This window comes from Natator depressus, chromosome 7, assembly GCF_965152275.1.
Source record: "Natator depressus isolate rNatDep1 chromosome 7, rNatDep2.hap1, whole genome shotgun sequence".
NCBI lineage: Eukaryota > Metazoa > Chordata > Testudines > Cheloniidae > Natator > Natator depressus.
The window spans coordinates 20759382-20783566 of record NC_134240.1 but is presented as its reverse complement, the minus strand read 5'-3'; the positions used below and the strand labels follow the sequence as shown (position 1 = coordinate 20783566).

The following is a 24185-nucleotide window of genomic DNA, read 5'->3' as shown; positions in this document are numbered from 1 at the left end:
CATTCCTGTGGGAGGCTCCTGAGGCTACTGGGATTACTTATTTCTGTAGCAGCCTTGGGTTTTACAGATCTCCTGATTTACAATTAATCAGACTCATCCCTTGACTTGGGGAGCCCATATACTAATGCTGGTTTTGTGCTGGACCACAAGCTAAATGAATGCTAAGGTTGACAGATTAATTTAGGGCTGCAGGCTTCTGTCCATAAGAGGAGGGGAATTGGAACCCCGAGAGCAGACTAGTGAGGCCTGGAAGTTGGGGAGAGCTGGCTCTGTGGTATGCTTCCTTCTTCCCCACAGACCTGGAGGGGTTTCCTCAGGGCTCCAGATCCACAAATGGGGAAGGACACAGGGGAGTCCATGGTAGTACAACCCTTGTAGGGTCTGTGCTTTCAAGAGGCTGCAGGAGGCAGGCAGCACTGTGGAGGCAAGAGTCCTCTGTATGCATGTCCCTTACATTTGAGAGGTTCCCCGAGATCAGCCTCTTCTGCTGAGTAGGGGGACAAATGGTAGCCCTGTAATAGAAGAATGAATAGGAGACTCTGCCAGTTCCCCCCCCCCCCCAGAAATAACCCACAAAAGGAAACACGAGGCACTCAATACATACATTTAAAATCTAGCAGGGGAGGAGATGTAGCAACAGTGTGCACACTGCTGGGTATAAGCTTCAAGGAATGAGACCAATTATTTTGGTGGCTCCAAGGCAGTATCACTAGGAGTAATGGGATGAAATTGAGCAAATTTAAATATCAGAAAATCTTACTAATGGGGAGATCAGTTAGATTGTAAAATAATCTCTTGAGTCATTTGAAGAGTGTACTGGACAAACTACTTGACTAGGAGAACTTGTCTACATAACTGAAGTCTCCCCCTAGGAACGTGAGCGAAAGAAGACCTTGAAAGTCCATGAGAAGATGACCTATTCCACTATGATGAATGCCAAGCAGTCGGGGTTCAAGAAGGAGCTCCAGAAGGAGGAGGACGCAGAGGACAGAGCACTGGCAGCAGAAGCAAAGCGACTGAAAGCTCTCCAAGAAAGTATCTCTTGGAAGATAGCGGTCACCAAAGGTAGAGAACTTGCTAGACTTAACATCCCATCAGGTTCTCTGTGGGACTGTAATAAAGAAGCAAAGAAGGGTTGAGAGTTGCAAATATTCTTGTTCTCTTCAGAAGCAGCTCGTAGATAACTAAGTTGAGTTCCTCTAGCATGCAGGCACCACAGTCGTCTATCATACCTGGCCAATATCCATGCACCTGGTCTCTACCATATATTGTACATAAGGACTTATATGTGGCACACAGAGAAATTTATTACAGCACAGTGGACCAAATTCTGCCTTATCTTACACCCTGAAAAAAGTTGTCATCAATAGTGTTGCGTGGGGTGCAAGTCATTACAGAGCTTGGTCTGGGGCTCCCAAGGCTCAAGGTTAGGCTGTGGGTCATGGAGATATTTCCATTCCACCATGATCCAGCAGGTTATATTTGTCTGCATTTAGGGCCAAATCCTGATCCCATGAAAGTCAATAGGAGTTTTGCCATTAATGCAATGTGACTTAGATTTGGCCCTTATGGGGGCCTGACACTCCATTCTGTTATACCAGTTTCATGCAGGTGTAACTCCATTCAAATCAGTATAAAACCAGTGTAACAGATCAGAGAACCAGTCCAGGAACTCCACCTCAGCATCCTTAGTACTTTCTTGTTGCTAAATACATGCACAAGGTTTTACCTCTGCAAGTAAAATTCTGCTTTGTTTTTGCGTGCTTTGCAAGCCATTTTTTTCCGCTTTGGCACTAACTGCAGTGATGAGCACAAACCTGAATAACAAAGACTGAAAACCACAAAGGTTCAGCGCTTTGCTCTTTAAAGCAATGAATTATCTAGTTCTCCCAGCTTCAGAGGTTATCCTGATTCAACCCTGTGACTCCATCCAAGTGCCAGAAGCCTCCTGAGTTTTTTCTCCTTTTCCTAATCAAGGACAAAGTTAATTCACTTTCTGTTACCATTCAACTTCCTGTTTTTCCCCCCTCCAGCAGACAAAGACACCCAGCGTGAGCTGGCTTAATTCTGTACCTGCTTGTTTAGGCCTCAAGTGCAGACGCCCATGCCCATTCCAATGAGCTCTTGCTAGTAAATGCAATTTTGCATATACGCCTCCTTTTGTTTGGTCACTTGACTACTTGGTTCTACCTCCAGCTTGCACGACTTTGTCTCATGCTTTCAGACCAGCAAGTGGAAAAAGAGATGCTCCATGAATACATAGACAAGAAGCGACAGATGTTTCTGCTGCAGGTATTTGGCTTTGGTTTACGAATGTGATTTATGTAAAACCTATTTTAAGCTCCTTCCTTGTGTGTTGTTTCATATGCAGCATGTCTAGTGGTTAGAGCAGGGAGGTGCTAATCAGGCCTTATTAGCTGAGTGTGTTGGTATTGTGGTTATGGCACTGGAGAGGGACTCAGGATATCTGGCTCTATCACAGATTTACTATGTGATCTTATGTAAATCGCTTAATGTCCCTTTGCCTCAGTTCCTCATCTGTAAAATGAGGATAATACTTCCCCCCTGCACAAGGCTGTTATGAGGATAAAGTCATTAATGACTGTGATGTGCTTGGACACTTCGGTGATGATGACAGTGTAAGTGTGTGGACAGATTGGACCTGATTCACAAATACAACTCCCATCTTATGCCAAAATAACTCAGTTGAAATCAATGGTATTATCTAGTGGTTAGAGCAGGGAAGGGGGTTATAGGACTCCTGAGTTCTATTTTTAGCTTTAGCACTGACTTGCTCTGTGAATCATTAAGCATCTCCCTGCCTCAGCCCACCCATCAGCACATGGGGGTCAAAGTGCTTTGAGATCCTCCGGGCGAAGGCGCACTGTGAAGCCATGTGTATGTTTGTGGCTGATGTAACAATGTTTGCAGCAGCCAGAAAAGAACCAGGCTAAACCAGAATTCAAAGGAACAAGCGGAGTGAGGAGCTAGCATGAGTCACCGTGTTGCCCTTTTGGGTTGATTTCAGTACACTGTGGCAATAAAGAGAGATGAAATTCAGAAGCTGGAAAATTTAGCAGCAGAAGAGGAAGCAAAACTGGAAAAGGCTGAACAGTACCTGGAGAAGGACGCCGCCATGTTTGACGAGTTCCTGAAGGAGAACGATAAAAACTCTGCTCAGGCGCTGAAAACGTAACGCAAGTGGTGGGGGCAACGCGTAGACGCTTTGGCATGGATGTCTGGACATGAAGGGGGTCCCCAGCCAGGGTCTCTGCTGCACACACAGTGCTCCCAGGAGCATCACTGGGAGTTCTGCATGTGGCAAGGCGGCAGGTTCATGCCCCTGTGTCTGGGCACATCTGTTTGGGTACCCACGCTAGAGGTTACACATAGACCCTCTGAATCCAGACTTCTCCCAGCAGAGCTCTAAGATTGATTAGCATGCAGGCTCACTGCCCAGTCAAGCGACATCTTTGGCTTATGCCAAGTTTGAGTCCAAGGGGGGATTCACCACCCTGTGAAGGTTGTTTCTACTGCTGCCCTGCATGGGGGTGGACACCTGCAGTGGGGCTGTTGGGAGATTCCTCAAACAGCTGCTGACTGGGCCTCTTTTTTTGCTGCTTTAGTCGATGGGGCAGCCACCCTGCCCATTGGTAAGGGCTGTAGTGCAGCAGAGCCACTATAGTCTAGTCCCCAGGCAAAGGTCCCGCCCTCAGGGACCTCTAAGGGAATCTGTAAGTGAAGGCGTGATTGTAGCACAGGTAGGCCTACCCGTGGTAGCTTTAATCTAGCTAGCACAAGTGGCAACGGTCGTATAGATGTGGCAGCACCGGCCTTCAGGACTGGCTAGTAAGAAGAATACAAGCATGCCAGGATACCTGGGTGTGTGCTCTGGCTGCTAGCCCGTACCTCCATGTCTCAACAACTACTGTTATCCTCTGTTTTCTGAGGCCAGTATTGCAACATAATAATTACTTACATGGATCTACCATAGTGTCACTGGCAACTCAAAGTCTGGGTGGAACACTTGGTTCTAATCCCCTTGTTTCAGACGTGAGTAAATAGTGGAATTTTTTTTAAAAAAAAAAAGTTTAAAATTACAATGGGAAATGGGGGAAGGAGATGGTTTTTTTGCCATCTCTCTTCATCGCAAACTTGAACATTCCTTTTGATCTGAAATTCTTTTAACCCCATTCACTCGCCCCCCACCCCCAACCCAGGCTCTGGTCTTGGCTCAAAGGTGACTTGGTTTGTTCATATTGCCAATGAGCTGGGTGAAATGAGTTTGATGTCAATCCAGTAGACCAGGAGTATCACAAAAGCAGTGTCACAACAGAGAGTCGGCAGAGTACATTTTCAGATATAATAAAGATTTCCTGCTGCTCCATCTGTTTCCTCTATTCTGTATACTTCTCTCCCACCCCACTACAACTGTGGTTCTATGCACATTTGCAATCTTATTTTTATGCATTCTTCCCTAGTGCTGAAAAAGAAACCAAAGCAAAGATAGAGAAAATAATCGAGATCCGGGAGCTTACTGCACAAATGATGAGCATTCAAAGGTAATGATCACCCAGCGAACAGTGTCACTGAATAGCTTGAACCTTTAACAGACCTTATGGAGCTGCATCCTCAGGGCTGCCGCCTTTAAAAGTTTGTGCTGTCAGTGTCATCTGAAGCCAAACTGTCATGAGACAATAGCTGTGTAATGGAACAATGCAACTTCATGTTGCAATGTCATCACATTATAATGCAATCCGATAACATTGAGCCGATTGCGCCACCCTTCCTCAGGCTAAAAATAAAAAAACTTTCGGGGCCTTAAATGTTTGTGTGGGTGGCAGGTTACCCCATCCATGTGCTCAGTCAGGTTGTTCTCATAATCTCAGGGAGAATTATCAAAACTGGGCCAAATTCAGTCCTGGTGTAAGTGGGTGCCATCCCCACTGATGTACCAGTTTATGGCACTGTTGAATTTCACTCTGTAGCCTTGGAGTATGACACACAGAAAGGAAAGGTTGAGCTTCTCAAATTACAGCCCTAAAGCTTGGTCATCAAGCTTTTTTATTAAACTTCGATAGTGCCCTCTCAGAACATGGACAGGGTGTTAGGGGGAGGTCGAGTGGCTACTACCACCACTATGCTTCTGTCCCCAGAAGCCTTTACAGCTATTCTGAGGGAAAATGGGCCCTTTTCCCACAGAAATGGTCTATAAGGGACTGCTGCAGGCAGCAGGCAGAGAGAGAATCTGATCAAAATTATTTGACTTTTGGGTAATGTAATCAAAATCGCTAAAGGATGGAAGGGGTTTCGATTGGAACTTAACTTGGCTGCCCCTGGTTGTGTCTAGCTGTACAAGATGGAAGTGTAATCGGGGTACGGTTGTGTAAAAAGAGTAATCACAGTGCAAGGGATGTTAGGCAAAAGAGAATTTTGTGTGTGCGCACAGGTAAAAGAAAAGGAAAAGGGGAGGAATGATGGGAGCACTGAGCCTTGGGGTGGCTCTGGGGGATCAGATTGTTGCTTTGGTGGGTGTGTGGGTGGGGGAGATGGGAACAGGGAATGGGGTAAGGAAATTGGAATCATGTTTTGCTAAAGGGGGAAATGGGAACAGGGAATGGGGTAAGGAAATTGGAATCATGTTTTGCTAAAGGGGGAAATGGGAACAGGGAATGGGGGTGGGGAAATTGGAATCATGTTTTGCTAAGGGCAGGAATGGGAACAGGGACACAGGTGTAAGGCTCTGTGGTGTCAGAGCTGGGAAGGAGGATACTAAGGAAGGAAACTGGAATCATGCTTGCTGGAAGTTCACCCCAATAAACATCGAATTGCTTGCACCTTTGGACTTCGGGTATTGTTGCTCTCTCTTCATGAGAGAAGGACCAGGGAAGTAAGTGGGTGAAGGAATAAGCCCCCTAACATCTTTTTAGAGAAGATTTGGGATTGTCTCTGTGGGCATTTGCTTTACCTTAAAATACTGGGACTGTGCTCATTGATGCTGGCTTAAATCTGGAGTAACTCTTTTGACTTCACTGGCGTGTAAAGACGTTTGCATGGCAGTTGCTCAATTATCATGATGCTGTTTCAATAGCACTACTTCAGGTTTACCCCAGCATTGCTGAGAGCAGAACCTGGCCAAGTCAGGAATATAAAAGGGACTTCCCCATATTAGATCTACCACAAGCTGAGATTTTGTTTATTGCAGGTTCTTCTATGGAGGGCGTTGTCTGACCGTTCTCAGAGTTAGAACGTTGCACAAAGCCCTGCACAGTTGATTGGAACTCCCGGGAGACTCTTGCAGCTTGATTTTTTTTAAAAACAGGCCAAGTGTGAATGCACACCCCAAAATGTGCACACTATCATGGCTAATGTGCATGCCCAATTACTTCAATTATGTCTGCAAATTGTGTATTTTTAAACAAATGATCACGCATTTGCTGAATTGGCCATTGACATCCCATTACCCAACATACATGTAATCGTATATACAGTACAAATTTTGTGTACATTCATCATCAGAAAACTTAGCCTTCATCTCCAGAGACAGAAGGAAAATCTGCTCTCCCATTTACATTACTTGTTGCATAATCTTGGAGTAGATGGATAGTAGATGAACGCCTTGCACTGTCTGTGAAACTAGATAGATTTGATATAATAGCTAGAAAAGGTTATAGCTAGACAGAGTATGAGCAATGACATTTGAAATGGATTTTAAACTTCCAAAAGATTGGTCTGACCATATCTAGGTTTTGGTCTGTCCCCATCTCTAGTATTGACTCACTTAGATCTGAGGTTTAAAAGATATTATTATGGTATTTTTCATGGAATATACACTGTACGGAACAACCTGACCTTGGCACAGGGAAGATGATCCAATAAGTCATCTGATGAAGTGAGCTGTAGCTCACGAAAGCTTATGCTCAAATAAATTGGTTAGTCTCTAAGGTGCCACAAGTCCTCCTTTTCTTTTTGCAAATACAGACTAACACGGCTGTTACTCTGAAATAAGTCTTCTCTATCTCGAACTTGAATGAAGCTATTGGTTTCCTCATTGAGGTAGAGATTAGGGCGTCCTCCAAACACCAAATTTCTCACTCCACTCATTACTCTCTCCATCTTCAGAGATCTCACGCCCAGCAAAGGACGACAGGATGCAGCTCATTAATACACTGCTCCATCTTTCGGCCATAAAGGTTCCCTTCCCCAAACCTGCATGACTACACTTGCTACCTTGGCACTCCCAGCCCAGCTACCCTGGCACCTCAGAATGTGAATTAGATCTTCCGCTCTCTCATGTGGCAGCACTCTTACTGGCCCACTGAGCCAGTCCCGATCTTGTTTATAACCCCTCTCCTGGAAGCCTGCAACAGGAAATCTTTCCTAACTGAAAGACGTTTCAGCCCTCATCCTCCTATGAGCTCTGTATTGTAGGGGGCTGGCATTGATTCTCAGCTGACAGCTCTATATTGTGTCCCTCAATCTCCTCTGGGAGCCTTTACAGGGGCCTAATTGGAGTGGTGGCTTCAGAGCTGATTCAGGGGAAGAAGTGACACAGGCGGTCTCCCTCACCATGTGCTGTGCCAGCCTAACTTTTTTTTTTTGGCTACAGGATTTCAAATAGTCTACTCGTGATTCCTGCAAGCCATGAAGGTGTGCTTCTGCTCTGTAAAAAAGGCATTGTGGGGTTCCACGCTTTGTCTCTGGTTTTTGAATGACATCTGCTCGACTTGCCAAAGCCAGCCCTGCAAACCAGGCTGGGTTCTCAGAGTCAAGCTGGGTTCTTTCGATCTCATCCATCATCTCCACTACAGCTAAAGATGCCACAGGCCAAATTAGGCCCTTGAGGACACCTGTGTATTACAGATGCCTTCACTGACTCTCACAGGAGCAGTGGTTAAAGTAGGGGTGAGGTGGGACTGGGGGAGTGAAGACCCGCTCTTCTACTAAAAGCAGAGGAGAGCTCCCCTCTTCTCATTAGCTTCAAGAGGCAGGGCTTCTCCATAGCTCCTCCTCCTTGGCTAGTGTGTGTTGAAAGCTCCCCAGGGGTGAAAGTAAGTTAAAGGACTTACTGGTACACCGGAGTCCTGAGCAGGGGGCGTGGCCTCAACCGGAAGAGGTGTGGCCTTAAATCCCTGGGCCCTAGCTGCAGTAGTGGCGGCTGGGAGCCTTGGGCCCTTTAAATCACCCCCGAGCTACCAGCTGCAGCAGCGGCTGGGAGCCCCGGGGTTTGGGGGCAATTTAAAGGGCCCAGGGCTCCAGCTGCTGCTACTGCAGCAGAGCCCGGGGCCCTTTAAATCACTGAGGAGCCCTGGGGACTTCCGGCTGCCACCGCTACCCCAGGGCTCTGGGCTCTGGCAGAGCTTTAAAGGGCCTGGGGCTCTGCTGTGGTAGCGAGCCCTGGGGTAGCGGCGGCCGGGCTCTGTCTGGGATTTAAAGGGCCCCAGGGCTCCAGCTGCCGCTACCACCCCAGCCCTTTAAATCCCCTCCAGAGCCCCGCTGCCACTACCCCAGGGCTCGCCACTACCCCGGGGCTTGGGCAGCAGGGCTTAGGTGGGGATTTAAAGGGCTCGGGGCTCTGGCAGCTGCTACCGCCCCGGCCCTTTAAATCCCCGCCGGAGCCCTGCCACCACTACTCCAGGGCTTTAAATTGCTGTCTGGGAAAGCCGGTCCTGGTGTGGCGCACCGGCTCTTCCCAGTACGCCGTACCGGCTTACTTTCACCTCTGGAGCTCCCCCTCCTGTATCAATGTACTCTGACCCCCTGTGCAGGGGTAATGGGTCAGAACAGAGTGACCCATTATGTTGAGGATACACAAGAAGAAATACATGGATGCTAGCTCTCTCCCTCTTAGCTGTGCGGGTCTAACAGCAGTTAAAAACTTGTTGGCCTTGAATCTGTGGCTCAGACTTTGAATGCACACGGGCAGCGGGTCTGAGGAGCGAGACGGTGCCATTTTGACATAGTCGCTGTCAGAGTAGAGCTGCCTTTCAGGATAGAATTTCTTCAGAATGGTGCTTTTAACTGCTATTAAATGTAGTGCAACCCGTTTGCTCCTCCGTCCTAGTGAGATATCCAGATTTGAAGACACTTTGAAGGAGTACAAGATGTACAAGAACTTCCTCTACCAGCTCTCTCCAAAGGAGTGGCGGGAAGAGCATGAAAAAAAGCAGATGAAGACAAAGGCGATGAAAATGCCCTCTGAAGTGAAAGAAGAAAAAATCTCCCATTCTCCCATCATGCCCAAGGGTAAGTTCTCCCAGGAAGAGTTTCTTGCCATTCCTCACTGCGTGCAGCCTCCCCTTCTAAGGATTTGTTCCTCTTGCGTTCAGGCCAGGATCCAACACCCCGGACCAGACGTGGCAAGTTGCCTTATCTCGGCTATACAGGATGTCAGACTGTTGATTTCTCTTCAGGAGGGCCTGATATGAGGTCCCCAAGCCAAATCATGCAGAGAAGGGAATCCCTCAGGCCAAGCAAAAGCCCTTCAAAGCAAAGCTTTAAATTCCAGCTGACAAGACGACAGTAAGTATGAGATACCCGGTGAAGGCGATCAATGTAAATATAGGAGAGCGGTCAATCAGATGACAGTAGCTACAGGTATGCGTATTATTTACCTTCTGTGTTTTTAGGAAAACCATCCAGTTAATGTGTTTGGCTCTCTTATTAGAGCAAATCAAAGTGCTCAAAGGGCCAGATTCTCAGTGCTGTAAACTGGCATAGCCCCGTTGATCTCAATAGATGTACACCAGCTGAGCACTTGGCTAAAGTGTTTGTTTCCTCAGACTGCCACCCAGTGGTATTCTAGGGCAAAAGGCACTTGTCCCACAACAAAACTTCCTTCTGGGTAGAGGTGTGGCGCTTCACCAAATTGCCATTGCATACTGTGGCACCCGTTGGTATCTGTTGGATCCGGATCCATTTGTAAAATTCCCCAAAAGGAGTGATCTGGGGCAGAGGGGGTTTGGAGCTGCCCCATTGCGGCATGAAGAGGACATGGAAGAGAGTGTATGGAGCAGCAGCAGCAAGGGCTGATGAGTAGGGTCTGCTGCTGGCATCAGTCCAATGTCTCTCATCCTATTGCTCTTCATCATGCACTTGGGGCTTATTCCTTGCTGGAGCAGTGAAATAAACTGCTGCACTGTTCATTAATGGCCCGGGGGTCCTGCTTTGGAATATATTACTCTGCCATGCCTTCAACTTGCCCACTTTCTCTCCTGTGTGCAGGGTATAGGGAACAGGGATGTACACTCTGCAGGTGGCTCTAGCTGTGTGGAAACCCCTCTGCCTAAGAGCACTGCTGCAACCCTGTATGGAGCATACATGCAGACCCACTCCATACCACTGCTCCACGGACCACAGGGATCAAGCCCTTGATTCAACCCATTATAGAGAGCAGGGCTCAGCTGTCAAATTCGGATCCAAAGCTGGATCCCAGACTCCCCTAAAGGTTGAGGGTGTTCAGAATTAGTGGTTTTGGTTCAGGACTATCTGTTGTTACAATACCAGTGCAAATGGCTCTGCAACAGCTGAACAGAACCCAGAAAGGCTGAGATTGGCAGTTCTTTGGGGCAGGGACCATCTTTTTGTTCTGTTTGTACAGCAGCTAGTGTAATGGGGCCTGGTCCATGTCTTGGGTTCCTAGGGGATACCATAAAACAAATAGCCTAGAAAGAACCTAGCCCTGCGAATATTCAGGGAGTTAATATTTAAAATCAGATAGGTAACATGCAAAAGAAATGTAAATTGCCAGCTATTTACAGCTACAACCAGAGGTGGTTTGCAGTTGTTATTAACTTACTAGGAGTCTGGCTGCTAGCTAACAAGATCTCCTTTAACATGGCTTAAGCAATCAATTCTGTAAGTGCCTGTCACTGGAAATACCTTTTCAGGAGCATTGCAGCCCTAGCAATGGAGGAGGAGAAGGAGAGTACAACCTTCTCTGAAAATGAGGACGAGGATGAGGTCAGTAGCCTTGTATTGAACTACTCAGACATTATACCTGTCTTCTCATTCCATCTGTGGCTTGTTTTGCTGATTTCCCATACCTTCCAACCATTAGTTGCTGAATTGTGGAGTTATTGTATCTAATGATTACAACGCTGGATGCTTATTTTCTTCTAGGATACCTTAGTGATGAGTGTAATATAAATACCTGAACCAAGGGAATCATTTATTTCCTTTGCCTTTAGCAGACCCAGGATCAACTCAGTTTGCCACCAGTCATACTATGTGTTTAAGGTTTTTGTTATTATAAAGTGATTTTTTTAAGTCCAAAATTGAAGTTTTGTAAAGAGACATTTTTAACAACTGTAAATAGAGGTGGTGGTTGGTCTCCTTAAATTTCAACATCTGCTCCCAGGCCACTTACAATGCAGCTGGTTTTTTTGGGGTTGCATGGAGGCTAGCTCATGGGAGACAAAAATGAAACAGACCAATGACAGAGCGGAGTAAAATGCAGAAAAGTAAATTTGCAGCATAAATGGTGAATATTAGATTTTTAAAATCTCATCTTTTCATAATCCCCATCATCATTAAAACAGGCAAGGATCAAAAACCAAAAGCCTGCTCTTGGCTTTAAATGTCTATTTAAAGCCAACATATTCAAAGCTGCAATAGCCACAGTTACATATGGGAATTGAGTATTGCACAAATGACTATTCAGCCATCTAAACGGCCATTTGTGCCTGCAGTTGTAGTAACTGCCCCACCACAGCAGGTGTGCAATTGCACACTTGTATCTGGGTATGTAAGCCTCCACCTTTTAAAAAAAAAATCTGTCCCATCACCTATTCATTCTAACTTAGAACACAGCGTCTGCGTGAAATTTAGGTCCTAAAAATGTTGACGGTTGCTGAATGAAGAGGTACTTTTAAACTGTTATGTTTTGATGCCAAATATGATATTCGCTGCCCAGACTTGTTGCAAGCAGTACATCTGTACAGAGAAGTACATCACTCCCTTTGCTTACAGGATGTTACACCGCAGTCGGGTTGCACAGAGCCCAGACGAACCTCAGCTGATTAAATGAGATGTGTGTGATGTTTCCCTCCCTCTTTAAGAATAAAATGAAATGCTGTGTGGAAAGTAAAGACATTAAAGTGCCTGGGGAGCCAGCAGCAGACCAAATGTGCACCATTAACAGCTGCCTTTTTAGACGTAGGATACCAAATCCTATCAACCCCTTAGTATTTTGCCCCAGAGGGCTTGTTGGTGGCTGCAGCTACCCTGTACTTACCTTTTTGCTGACAACGTGCCCGGCTTCATCCTAAAATTGATCTAAAATTCAACTACTTCTGTTCAAAGAAAAGGAGGACTTGTGGCACCTTAGAGACTAACAAATTTATTTGAGCATAAGCTTTCGTGAGCTACAGCTCACTTCTGTTCAGGTTCTCTCAGGTTCCCTCTTCACCGCAGCATTTGAGTGCCAATCCAGAAGGCTTTATATGATGTGACGGGCATTTGTCATGTGCGATTTTCACTCCCCACCCCCCCTTCTCTCTCCCAGGAGAAAATCAAGTGAGGTTTTCTTTTCATTTGAGGGCAGCGAGCTGCCCAGGATATATGGTCCCAGGAGGTGATAGGAACCAAGAGCAAAGGGAGGGCCTGGGCTCTTGCAGCAGTCTGTTCCAACTTCAGCTATCGTTGGTATAAGAAACCCTGCATTGTTAATATGTTCACTGTTGCTCTGCTTCAGTCATCCTCTAGGGCCAATTATGGCTGGTTTCAAACAGCCTATTGGTAGCAGCTGTCTTTAATCTTTTACTTTCCTAACCTTCATGCCTGCGGACATTAGGAGCAATAATTAAGAGGGTGAAGGGCAGTAAAGGACCTTCCAATCCCTCACTGCAGGGAGGTGAAGACAGGGAATGTTGAGAGAGGAATATAATGGGTTCTTACTGGGACATAGTGGCTTCTTACCTGGTCCACTGTCAAACTATGCATGCCTCAGATTCGCATCAGCTTGGTATCTCATTTCCCCATCTCTTCAGGCCCTTGGGTGCTTTAACATTTTGGTGATTTAAGTAGGTGGATCTTCCAGCCAAAGCAAAAAGTCCTTCCTTTATGGGGTAAACAAAGACCAGACAAAATGAAGAGACCCAGAATCTTTCACCCAGTCTCCATATGGGGTCAGAAGCCTTCCCTAGTGCTCTGCACACATTTTACCTTATCTGGGGTCCTCCTCTGGGCCACAGCTTCCGTCCTCTGTTTGCAACCATTTCCACATCACCTCCAGCTGGCACAGTGGGGGAGCCCAGACCCTTCCACTAGTCTGGGTTCCATCCCTGGGACCCTCCAGCATCTGCCCTCAATCCTGCTTCGCTCTTCCTAGGCCCTCTCCCTCCTCTGCCAAACTGCTGCTCTTTCCAGGTCTCTCCAACCCACTGCCTTGGACCAGCTCAGGTCTTGCCTCAGCTTGGTCACTCTCCTACTGAGGGGTTGTATACACACACATGTATTGGTTTAGTTACTCCTTGCATGGACTTTTACTCTGGTTTCAGAGTGGCTTATTTCAACGTAAACCTGTTCCCAATCGACTACACTAAAGCACAGTAAGAGTGGCCACAGAACCTGTGGCACTGGTTTAATAAAACTTATTTTACAAAATCACACCTCCCATTAAACCAGTGCAACAATGGATGGAGACGAGCCCAGGCTGAAGGCTGCCTCATTTATAGCAGGTCCCACTTTCAGCCTGCACTCACATGACCCCTCCCAGTCATGTGATTCAGCTGGGGAACTACAACTCCTGGACCTTAAAAGGGGATGAGCCCTGGAACTGGGCTGGCTGAGCCAGGTCCTGCCCTTAAAGGAACAGGCTGCCCTGTAACAGAGAGAAGAACCGTGAGGGGATTTCAGATATCAGAATCCAACTGCATATAGATGCTAGGAGACCCTGTCTTGTCAGAGGCACTCCCTTCTTATAACACAAGCTCTGTAGTGCCCACAGCCCCCTTAATTCCCCATCAGACTGAGGAACTAGGGCCTGTTTGGGACTCTGAAGGAGACATGTAACTCCTAGGGTGAGGGGGTGAATCGAGAGTAAGCCATGTAGAAAGGCAGTAAGAAATCTTGCTGACTGACCCATGGCACTGATGGCTTGGGGAGGGGGGGTGTCTGTAAGCTGCCTGGCTGTTCAGGCAATTCTAGAGCAATGCTGCTCACAGGCATTAGGAAGTACAACCCAACCCACGCAATACAAACAAAACAGCAAGGAGCCAGGTCCAAAAATGCATGCCTCTATCAGTCCAACACTGCTGCTAAAACAATCCTCCTACATAGTAACAACTTCACCCCCCATTCCTCAAATCCCATCTTTGGCACTGGGTCCCTTACAGCTTCATATTCAACCCTCTCCTCAGATTAACCCTGCTCCTGCTGATATATCTCCACCTATGCTCTTCCCAATCCTTAATTCCTCCTTCCATCATCTGGTCTCATTCCCAACTTTGTGCCTTCCTTCTATTATGCTGAACCTTATTGCTGGAGCACTTCCCTTACACACGTCCAACCAGACCACTCTCCTTCAAGGCCCTCTGTAAAATTCAACATGCCGAGGGACTCTTTCTCCCATCTTTCCACCATGACTAATCCGCACACCCACTCTCTCCTGAGCAATGGACCCATGTCTTGTTTTTGTTCATTTAGAATTTAAGTTCTTTAGGACAGACGACACTTCTTGATCTGCGTGTAACAAGCTATGTAATAACTATATATTAACATTATGATGTGTAGACCAAACTTCAGCACTCATATAATAAACTGCTAAATTAGAGTCACCAAGCGAGATGGATGCACAACCATATTCTGTATTTCTCATCCCAGGAGCCGGAGTTATATTTTACTGATCCCCAGCAGCTGCTGCATATTTTCACTGAGCTGGAAGAACAGAACCTGTCCCTAATCCAGAATTCCCAGGAGACTGAGGAAACCTTGGATGAGCTCCGGCATACTCTCACCACTACGCGAAGTAAAATGTAAGTGGCTGAAAGAGGCTGCATATATTCTAGCATTAGAATGCCTGGGGTCTCCCCTGCCACAGATCATAGCATTAAGGATCATGTTAAAGTAATGTATAAGCCATGCCGTACACGATGAAAGAGGAGTCTCTCTCCTACACTTTGTTAATCAGATGAACTGCATGCACCGCATTGCCTTTTCACCAAGGGATTGGAGGGGGTGCTACTGGGGCAGTGGTCTGTCTGTCCGCTGCCATAGAGGAGGGCTGACTTTAGCTCTGAGTTGGTCTTTTGGTCTCCTATTCACAGGGGGCCAGGGAATTGGTGAGGTAGGCTCCGGAAAGGAAAGGTGAGCAAGTGAGCCTTGTTTCACTCCTGATCATTCACCATGTGTTGCTACTATTTAAGGCTCAAAAGGTTCTGTACAGCATTGCACAGAGGACTTCCAGCCAGGAATAAACTACAGCTACAGGATAAACTACTATCCATGATAATTCCAATGAGAATCCTCTCTAGTGGAAGTCAACAGGCAATCCAAGTGTAAAGTCTTTAAATTGCAGGAAGCCACATGGGCATTTTATTCCTCCACCCATGTCTGTCTTGTATATTCAGATTGTAAGCTCTTCAGGGCAGGGACTCTCTACTACTCTGCGTTTATTCGGGGCCAAGTGAAATAGGTCGCCCCTTTCGGCTGGCCCTTAGACACTACTGCAATAGACATGACTAATAATAATCCTATGGTTTAGATGTGTATTAGCCTCTTGTTTTTTTTTAAGTAGGAATCTTTCTATTTTGACATATTGAAACTTTTCACCATTTAATTAACTCCCACCCCCAATGCACAGAAAATACTATTCCAGAGACCTGGAGTCCTCTCTAGCTCTTGGAAATAGAATTTCAACTGAATGCATTTACCAGCCAGTCTCCTTACAGAGGAAAGTGATGTCACAAAGTTCAGGCTCCACCTGATGGTTGGAGGAGTTATAGCCACTGTTTGCAAAGACACTGGAAGAAAGTTGTGTCTAAGAAAGATCCTTTTAAAAAACGCCTCCCTTTTCTCCTGGATTAGGGACCGTGAGATAAAACAGCTGAAGCAGCTTGCAACCACACTCAAAGCCTCCATCATCAAAGAAGAGGAGACAGCAGCAGACCTGGAATTGAAGGCACGAGTCTTTTCCTTTGGAGAGTATAAAGCAGATGTGCAGGTGTGTGCAGAGAGCAAGACCCTCAGCAAGTGAGAGATTGGCAGGGATATGTCTAGGAGTAGCCTGTCCTGCTTCTTCTCATGATAACTCTAGCCTGTGACCAAACAGAGGACTTCAGATTTCCAGTGGTGAATGTGATGGGATCCCTGGGGTGCAGCCTGGGACTGTGGGACCGCTGTGCCCTCTTAACTCTCCAGCCTGGGCTGACTCTCAAAATACTTTGCTAGTGACAAGTAGCAAACCCCTCCAGGCACTGTTATCACTCAGCACAACTGCACATGGAGCCCCACACCCAGCTAGATCGCATGAATGCTCCCAGAACCACTCATGAATCACACAGAGAAAGGCACCAGCCAAATCCCCTGCTCCTAGCCTTGTACCTCAGGAATACAGTCTTGCACTTCTCAAGACAAGCAGTGCAAGTTTATTAATTGGTTCACCACTTCATCAATGGAAAGTGAATATACACCAGCCTTTGCAAAGCCTGAGCAAGCACCCTTACCAAACACTTCAGGCAAACTCACTGATAAACAGTAAAACAAATGTATTGATGACAAAAGATAGATTTTAAGTGATAGGCAAAAAGTCAGTTAGTTACCAAAATAAAATATAAGCACGCAGTCTAAACTCTCAACCCTATTAAACTGGGCAATATCTAGATTAAGCAGTTTTTCTCACCCCACTGGCTATTGCAGTCTTTAATATGCAAGTTTGTCCCTTAAACCTGGGCCAGTCTTCTCTGCTGGAGTCTTTAGTCTTTTGAGTGTCCTTGTTGCTTGCAGCATAGATGGGGGGAGGAGAAAGGCTCAGCATGTGGCCACTGTGTTCTATTTTATACCCTCAGTCCCATGTGCTTGGAGGATACAAGTCCAGGCATGTGTGGTGAGCACTGCTGAGGCCCCAGGCAGGGTTGAGCAGTTCCCCTGGTGTGGCCTTATGTAGATGAGTCATTGAATTGTAGCTCCCTTGCTGGACAATGGCTGTTGATGGGTTATTTGACACCCGCCTGGGCATTGGTTACCTCCCTTGTCATTGCCTTTGGAGAGCTAGTATCTGGGCGCTTCCCAAACCCACAGCATATTTTAGCGACACCCATACAACACAATCTCGTAACTTCATATGCCTTAATTATATATATTTAGATGAAGTGACTTTCAGCAGATCATAACCTTTCCCCCCCGATACCTCACATGGCATGCTTTATATGCAAGATCACAATTGTATATAAATGAGGAATATGGAGGTTACAGGATGCTCCCCCAAGGTACAGAACGTCAGTGAGGTTTTAGCACCCATCCTTTCCCTATACAAAAACCTACCTGTAACGGAGCTGGATGCTGAAAGTATCAAAACATGAGATGAGGCACTGAGTTCTACTGAGGGAATTGAAATGTTAATTTCAACTTTTGGGCTGGGTTTAAGCAGATTACGCTGGGCAGGTCCTCAGGAGCGGTGACAGTTTACAGCAGCTGAGGACCATCCCCTTACCTTGTCTCCAGGACAAAATGTTGGTGAGTCTGAACAAAAAGGTGACGGAGGTCTATCGACGTTGCATTGGAGAAAATGAGGCCAACCTGGGAACCCTGCAGATGCTAACAGTCATAGAACACCAACTAGATGACTTATTGGAGTGTCTGGAGAGAGTCCCGCAAGCAAAGATAGAGCAGGCGGAGAAAGCCAAAGAAAAAGAACGGAGGATGAGGTAAGAGGAAGTTCTGCTCTGGCTGTGGTGCGACCCGTTTCAGGGAGATCACGCCAGCATTTCAATGTTTAATGTTTCTCAAACTCCAAAAGATAAAGAGAGAAGCCAGTGGAACTGCTTGCGTGCGTCAGTTAATCAGGAAGAAATAGCAGGTATATTAAAAAGCCCACATTATCAATACTTAATTACTACCCATAATTCTAATAAGAAATTAGGAGATACAGTAGTAGCAAAATATAAACTGATCAGGCAGAAAAAACTTCTTGCTGTAGTTAAATCTATGTTTTCATACTGATCATTCTTGCTAAGATAGTATGCTAAAAGACAGGAGGGCATGTGTGAAAATCTTAACTTATTCTCCAGTACTGTATTTGGGAAATTTGACAACACTGGCATGTTTTAAATTAAATTTTTTGCCTCTGCAAACCCTCAAAATGCTAACCCACATTAGTAGAAAATACCATACTCCTCCCCACCGCATCTATGATCTTAAGATTAGATGTACTCTCATTGACGACTTGAGAAGCTGAATAGAGATGATCGTTTACATCCCAAGAAGTGAGCCAGCGATCAGACTGTGTGATCACTGTCTGGGTCAGAGCTGCAAGAAGAAACTTTAAGTGTCAGAAAGAGTTCAGTAACAAACATATGAACTCCTCCCCCCCCCCCATCTCCTTCCTCAGAATTCAAAAAAGGTCATTGTGCCACTTCGTGAGCGTTATTTAGACTAAAAGCACACACAAAAACAAAAACCACACCACAAAAAAAACCACACACCATTGCAGAAAAGGAAAATGCCAGGAAATGAAGTTACCCTAAATGAAAGGGTTTAACATTAGAGCAGTATTTTGAGAAGGAGGGGGGGAGAAATCACACTGGCTTCTCAGTTGTAGTGGCTATACAAGAGAGGAAGCCCTCTGCACTTAATCAGCCAGGACAGTCTGTCATTGCAGATTATTTTTGTATTACCAGTTACCCCCCCATGCTTTTCATGCAGAGCACAGTGGATCAGATTCGCCATTGCCCTGCCACTTTGTGTAGTCATTTGCACAAGGGCAAACCGGGTATAAACCCCTACCAGGCTGATCAGATAGCATTTTATACTCACTTTGCACTGGTGTGAGGACACAAGGTGTCAGGTAAGTATCGTTACCCTACAAATGCCATTAGCCCTATTTTACAGAGGGCAAGTAACTTGCTGAAGGTGATGTACACAGAAAGTCAGTGACAGATCCCAAAATAGAAGCATGATCTCCTCTGTTCAGTTCACTGCTGCTTTGTCTCTACTGAGAAATGAAACAGGTCTTTTTGGAGGGGGGAGGGGAAGAAATCAATTGCACTTTAGAACTGTCTCACTTGCACTGTAGAATTCCCTTGTACTAAATGGAGCGGGCACTGTATCACAAAACATTCACCTCTCGTGGATTTGTCCTTTCTTATTGAAAACCGGGGTCAAAAAAATACCCTGCTGGGCAGAGTCCATCATTTTAATTCCCATTTTGCTCAATTGCTCTGAAAGGATGAGGGACGAAAAAGTAAGACAACAGAGGCAGTTGCAGGAGGAGAGGTTGCAACGGGCACTGGAAAGAGCACAAGCGGATATAAAGAAAAAGGTAACCTAAGCAATTCCTGATAATACTTGGCACTTATACTGCACCGTTTAATGGAAAATCTCAGTGCACTCAGACATTAAGGATCTGGAGCGAGATCCTCACCCCTGCTGCAGCCCCTCACAATGGATAAGTAGGCCAGAGTAGCGTAAAGGGACTCTAGTATCCCTGTATTCATATGGGAGCCCCTGTACAAGAACTACAAGAGACAGCCACAGGCTCCCTTCTGAGGACCCCTCAGAAGCACTGGAAAGGATGTGGTTGCACTGCTGCAGTGTGCAACACTGGATTCTGGGCAGCCCTGGGAGGCTGCCATATCTTAAGTAGGCCCCCAGGATTTAGTTACACCTGGAGCCACTCTAATCCCTGGAGTGGCCCAGGATCAAGGGGGCACTAATGTGGCCTAAAGGCACCTTAGCCCCACTTATCCTCCTGGGCTGAGTCTGTGCTGCACCTTAGACGCATAGGACAGAATCTTACCCCCACTCTTCACAAGCGGTAAGGAGCCACAGCTTCCACTGGCCTCAGTTTGAGTTACCACTGAAGAATCTAGCCATAAACTTCTCAATGCAGCTGCACACCAAACAAGTGATTGTATCCATGTTACAGATGAGTAACTTGTTACAGAGTGCCAATGTGACTTGCCTAAGGTCAAACAGGAAATCAGTGGCAGAGTGGGGAATAAGCCACAGGCAGTCCGAGTCCAAGTAATGTGGTCCAACCAGTGGAAAACAGATTCTCTACATGTCTCACTACCGATTTCTTTCACCATTTGAAGTATGGCATCACCATGATGGGATAGCTATTTCAGTTAGACTAGATATTTTGAATGTGGAGGCTGCAGTGCAGTGCCTTGGTACAAACCTAGCCATTAGATAATCAGCAATAGCATATACACAGACAGCCCTGGGCCACCAGGAGCTGTCTTACTGAAAGAATTAAGACACCCACTCTCGTTTTTCCAGAGGGGTTTATGGGAGCTTCTGTCTACAAACTTAACACTAGAGGGACCGTAACATATCCTAAAAATTAGCACAAGCTTGCAATATAAACATTGGTAGTGACCAGCATTTGCACCCAACCTATTCTTCTCTCACCACCATTGCATTTTGGTTCATTGCAGACTGGCAGAAAGCTGATGTTCCGCTCCGAGCCAGTGCCTATCAAAGAGAAAGAAGATGAGGATCAAGGACTGATTGATCAAGAGAACGAAGAAGCTCTCTATTACTTTACTTAAAACCCCAAATAAGGCTGTAAATTAAGGACAGCACCAATGAGATACAAAGACATTGTACTAACCTGACTGGGGAATGTCTTAGTTTGGGATTCTTAGAATTATATACAATTTTTGCAATGAATTAAACAAAATTTCCCATTTTCTCTTGCTAACCCTTGCTCCCCAGGAGAGTAGTTTGTTTCACTGGAGCCTGTTGTGTGAGTCAAGAGCTATTTTGGCATTGCTTTAGATGACTGTTTACTTAGAAAAATAAACGGAACTCTCTCCCCCATTTTGCCTCTAGGCCAGTTGTCAGCAACAAGGTTCTTCATAGAATTGAAGTCAGTCGTAATATCCCTGGAATCTTAGGAAATCACGTTCATTACACAGGTGGATGACCTCTTTAGTTACAGCAAGATAAAGCTAGGTTCCAAACAGATGTTTGTCACAAACCCCAAGCCTATGCAAAAGGAAACACCCTTCTAGGAGTTGGAGTTTCAGTACAGGCTCCACCCTGACTATTGAACATACAAGAATCAAGATGAAAGCACAAGCACTGCAGATGAAAAGCTGTTCAGCATTAGTTTTAAAGCCAATAGCATACACCTTTGCAACAACAAAAAGATTACTCACATCAAGAACAAACCCAATGCCAAAGTGACCATAAAAAAAGCTTTATTAATCCTTTTGCACCAGCAGTTCTTCAGATGTCCATTGCCAGCAATGGACTTCGAGCCGATTAACCTGAGTCTCGGCCCCAAGCAGTTAGCAATTTACATTCATATACAAAGCCAAGTGAGGTACATTTTCAGAAGTAGAAACAGATGGAGTTTTAAGTCCCATAAAAAGAAATTATGTTTCTTTGCCATTTTCTTAAGAACAACTGGTATGGTTCCATGAGGATCAGAGGAGTTTGGCATTCAGGGTGACAGCTTCCAGGGACAGCATTAGAGACTGCTCTAAAGCAAGACCCAGTAGTCTGTTCAACAGTGCTGTGCTCCTGCAGATGACTCATAAGCCCCTTTAACCTTTCCACATTGGACTCCATGATCAAACAAAACAGCAGTCCCCACAACAAGTGGGTGAAATCTCCTCACTGACTCACTCTGGCTTGGAGACCTCACTTGAGGCAGGCTAGAGATCCCTTGGGCACGAGCATAGGCATATCCAATGCTCAAATTGTTTAGCCACCACAGACAGAAAAACATTAGTTCAACCAGAGGATAAAATACTGCCTGCAAATCAGAGTTTGAAGTGAAAATAGCCTGTATAGTTCTTTCAAGTCTCAGAAACAAAAAAGTATTTATCCGGACATATACATAGTTCAAAAGGCACAGGAAGTAAAAACACTTCTAAACAACCTCAGGTGAATTCAACAACTGTATAACTAAATAAATAAATATGTGCAATATTAGGAAGATCGCAATGTTCTTCTGCATGACATCTTATTCTGTAAAAAATATATACACATACGTGCATACACACAACTCATTGAGAATAAAAAAAAACACACACCCCTTTATCAAAGTCCTATACATAATTTTATAGGCATTCAATACATCAGCATAAACATTTAAGTTACTACCTTAAAATTTAATAACCAAAAGGTGTTTTGTTTTTTCCACTGAGAATTTACACAACCCTATGCTTATTCAGGCTTATGCAATTCAGTTAAGTACAGTACATACACCTATTCTTCTAGAAACTGCAATTTTTCAAATGAAGCAATTCTTCCTAGTTAACAATACTTTCCCTCTCCCTCTAAAAACTCTGACAACTGCATAATCAGTAGGCCAGCTGGACACTATGGTCACTAGATAGAATGATCTTCATTAAAATCTAGACTAAAAGATAGTGGCTAGTTATGAGTAACCTGGCAACACTTTTTGTATTATAAAGACATAACAAAGGTGCTGTGAATTAAGTGGCTGTCAAACATTCCACCAAAATAGGAAATGTTAAGACAGATCTAACTTGTCAAATGCTGTTGGAACATTAGCTAATTGCTAATGGAGAGTATAGTTCTCTAACAAAGCTTTCTTTTTTCAATTCTTGCTGGAAGAATTCAGCTAAATATTATTCAGGATGAATGAGAGGGGGAAGCTCAACATAGGGATTAAAACTCATTCACAGTTAATATTTAATCTATAGTTTGCTATCCAAGAGACTTTTAATTCATTTCTTCTCCCTGCTTTCTGGACACTACTTTCCTACATTGTCTTGTAAAATAATTTTATCGCAACTTGCTGTCAACATATAAGATGGCTGAAACAAGTTTGGGAAAAAATATTTCAGGATTTTTTTTTTTTTTAATTCCTTATCACTCATGGCACGTAGGAGACCTTTCCTAATGGAGGAAAAGTTTAAAAGTCACATGAAAGATTTTAAGTTTGTATTTGTTCATTAGCTGTGAAATATTTGCTTTCTTGTGAAAACAGGAAAACTATTACCCTGGTCAGAAGTTTAATAGCTATGGCACTTTTCTACAATGGGATTTCAGCAAGTCTGCCCCCAGCATCTTTGACCACAAGACAGAAAGAATCTCTTACACAGGCATGTTAAGTAGGATTTGCTGATTCTTTTCTTTTTTAATTCTTTTTTCATGTAACTGACACTAAGTGTGTGATCATAGTCACATACTCCTACTTTTCATATTTTCTTTGAGAAACTGGAATACAGCTATATTTGCTTTGTCAAGATAGGATTGCACCATTCTGTTTTCGAATTAATATTCCTAACGATCATTCCAGGTCCTGTAAGTTTATTGTGCTTCCAGTGAACTGAGAGTTATCAGAACCTGCATCGTCTTCTGTGGAGTTGTGTGGTTCCTGTCAAAACAAAGTAAACAAAGAGTTTGGAATTCAGACAAAGCTTTCACCCCATTATGTTTTCATTGCTTGTAACACACATTCCCTTTTTTGTAATATTTCTTTATCTTCAAACTTAATTCAAGATTATGCAAAGAAACCAAATGCACTGTTCACAGTAAATTTAAAGTTGTCCCACTCTTGGGTTGCACACTGATCTAGGTGGATTGCCAACAGCATTTCATTAAAATGCTGATGGGGTAGGGATGGATCCTGACTATTGCTAACAAAAGAAACAAAATAATTGACCATTTAAAAAATATTGTTTCCCTTCAGGTTAACCCTTCAGAATTTGAAATAATCCAACTCCCCTTCTGAACCCACCAATTTATTATAGGGTTGTTCAAGACATGAATACTTCTCGGAAGAAGGTATATAAACCACTTTTTTTTCTACAGGAAAAGGCATTAATATTTGGCTCAAATACTATGTTGCAATTAACTTGACAAATGAAAAGCTCCATAGCAGTCATAAAAAAAAGTGATCTATTTCTCTCCACGAAGATGTTAGCACTTGGTTCTCTGTTATGGAGCTGTCCATGTTCACAGACAAACAGCTTGTTAGAATAGTAGATATTAGGAGTATCCTGACAGTTTTCAGCTGTCTTTGCACATGATGCTTTTGGGAT

At 44.8% G+C, this 24185-nt stretch overlaps 2 protein-coding genes across 5 annotated transcripts in view; one reads left to right on the top strand and one right to left on the bottom strand.

Moving 5' to 3' along the window:
• CFAP100 (cilia and flagella associated protein 100) overlaps window positions 1-21528 on the top strand; it is a 27253-nt gene extending 5725 nt beyond the window's left edge. For 2 of the 4 annotated variants that reach the window (XM_074957627.1, XM_074957626.1), the window contains exons 5-16: window positions 873-1065; window positions 2225-2292; window positions 3029-3192; window positions 4482-4562; window positions 9065-9246; window positions 9330-9522; window positions 10890-10962; window positions 14824-14975; window positions 16027-16162; window positions 17662-17864; window positions 19384-19477; window positions 20598-21514. In XM_074957627.1, coding sequence (XP_074813728.1) covers window positions 873-1065; window positions 2225-2292; window positions 3029-3192; window positions 4482-4562; window positions 9065-9246; window positions 9330-9522; window positions 10890-10962; window positions 14824-14975; window positions 16027-16162; window positions 17662-17864; window positions 19384-19477; window positions 20598-20711 — 1653 coding nt within the window. In that variant the 3' untranslated portion in view covers window positions 20712-21514. Of the gene's footprint in view, window positions 1-872; window positions 1066-2224; window positions 2293-3028; window positions 3193-4481; window positions 4563-9064; window positions 9247-9329; window positions 9523-10889; window positions 10963-14823; window positions 14976-16026; window positions 16163-17661; window positions 17865-19383; window positions 19478-20597 lie in introns of all 4 variants that reach the window. The other 2 variants (XM_074957628.1, XM_074957629.1) reach the window with 2 other exon arrangements.
• ZXDC (ZXD family zinc finger C) overlaps window positions 21355-24185 on the bottom strand; it is a 22627-nt gene continuing 19796 nt past the window's right edge. The window contains exon 10 of the mRNA XM_074957623.1: window positions 21355-23518. Coding sequence (XP_074813724.1) covers window positions 23432-23518 — 87 coding nt within the window. The 3' untranslated portion in view covers window positions 21355-23431. The remainder of the gene's footprint in view (window positions 23519-24185) is intronic.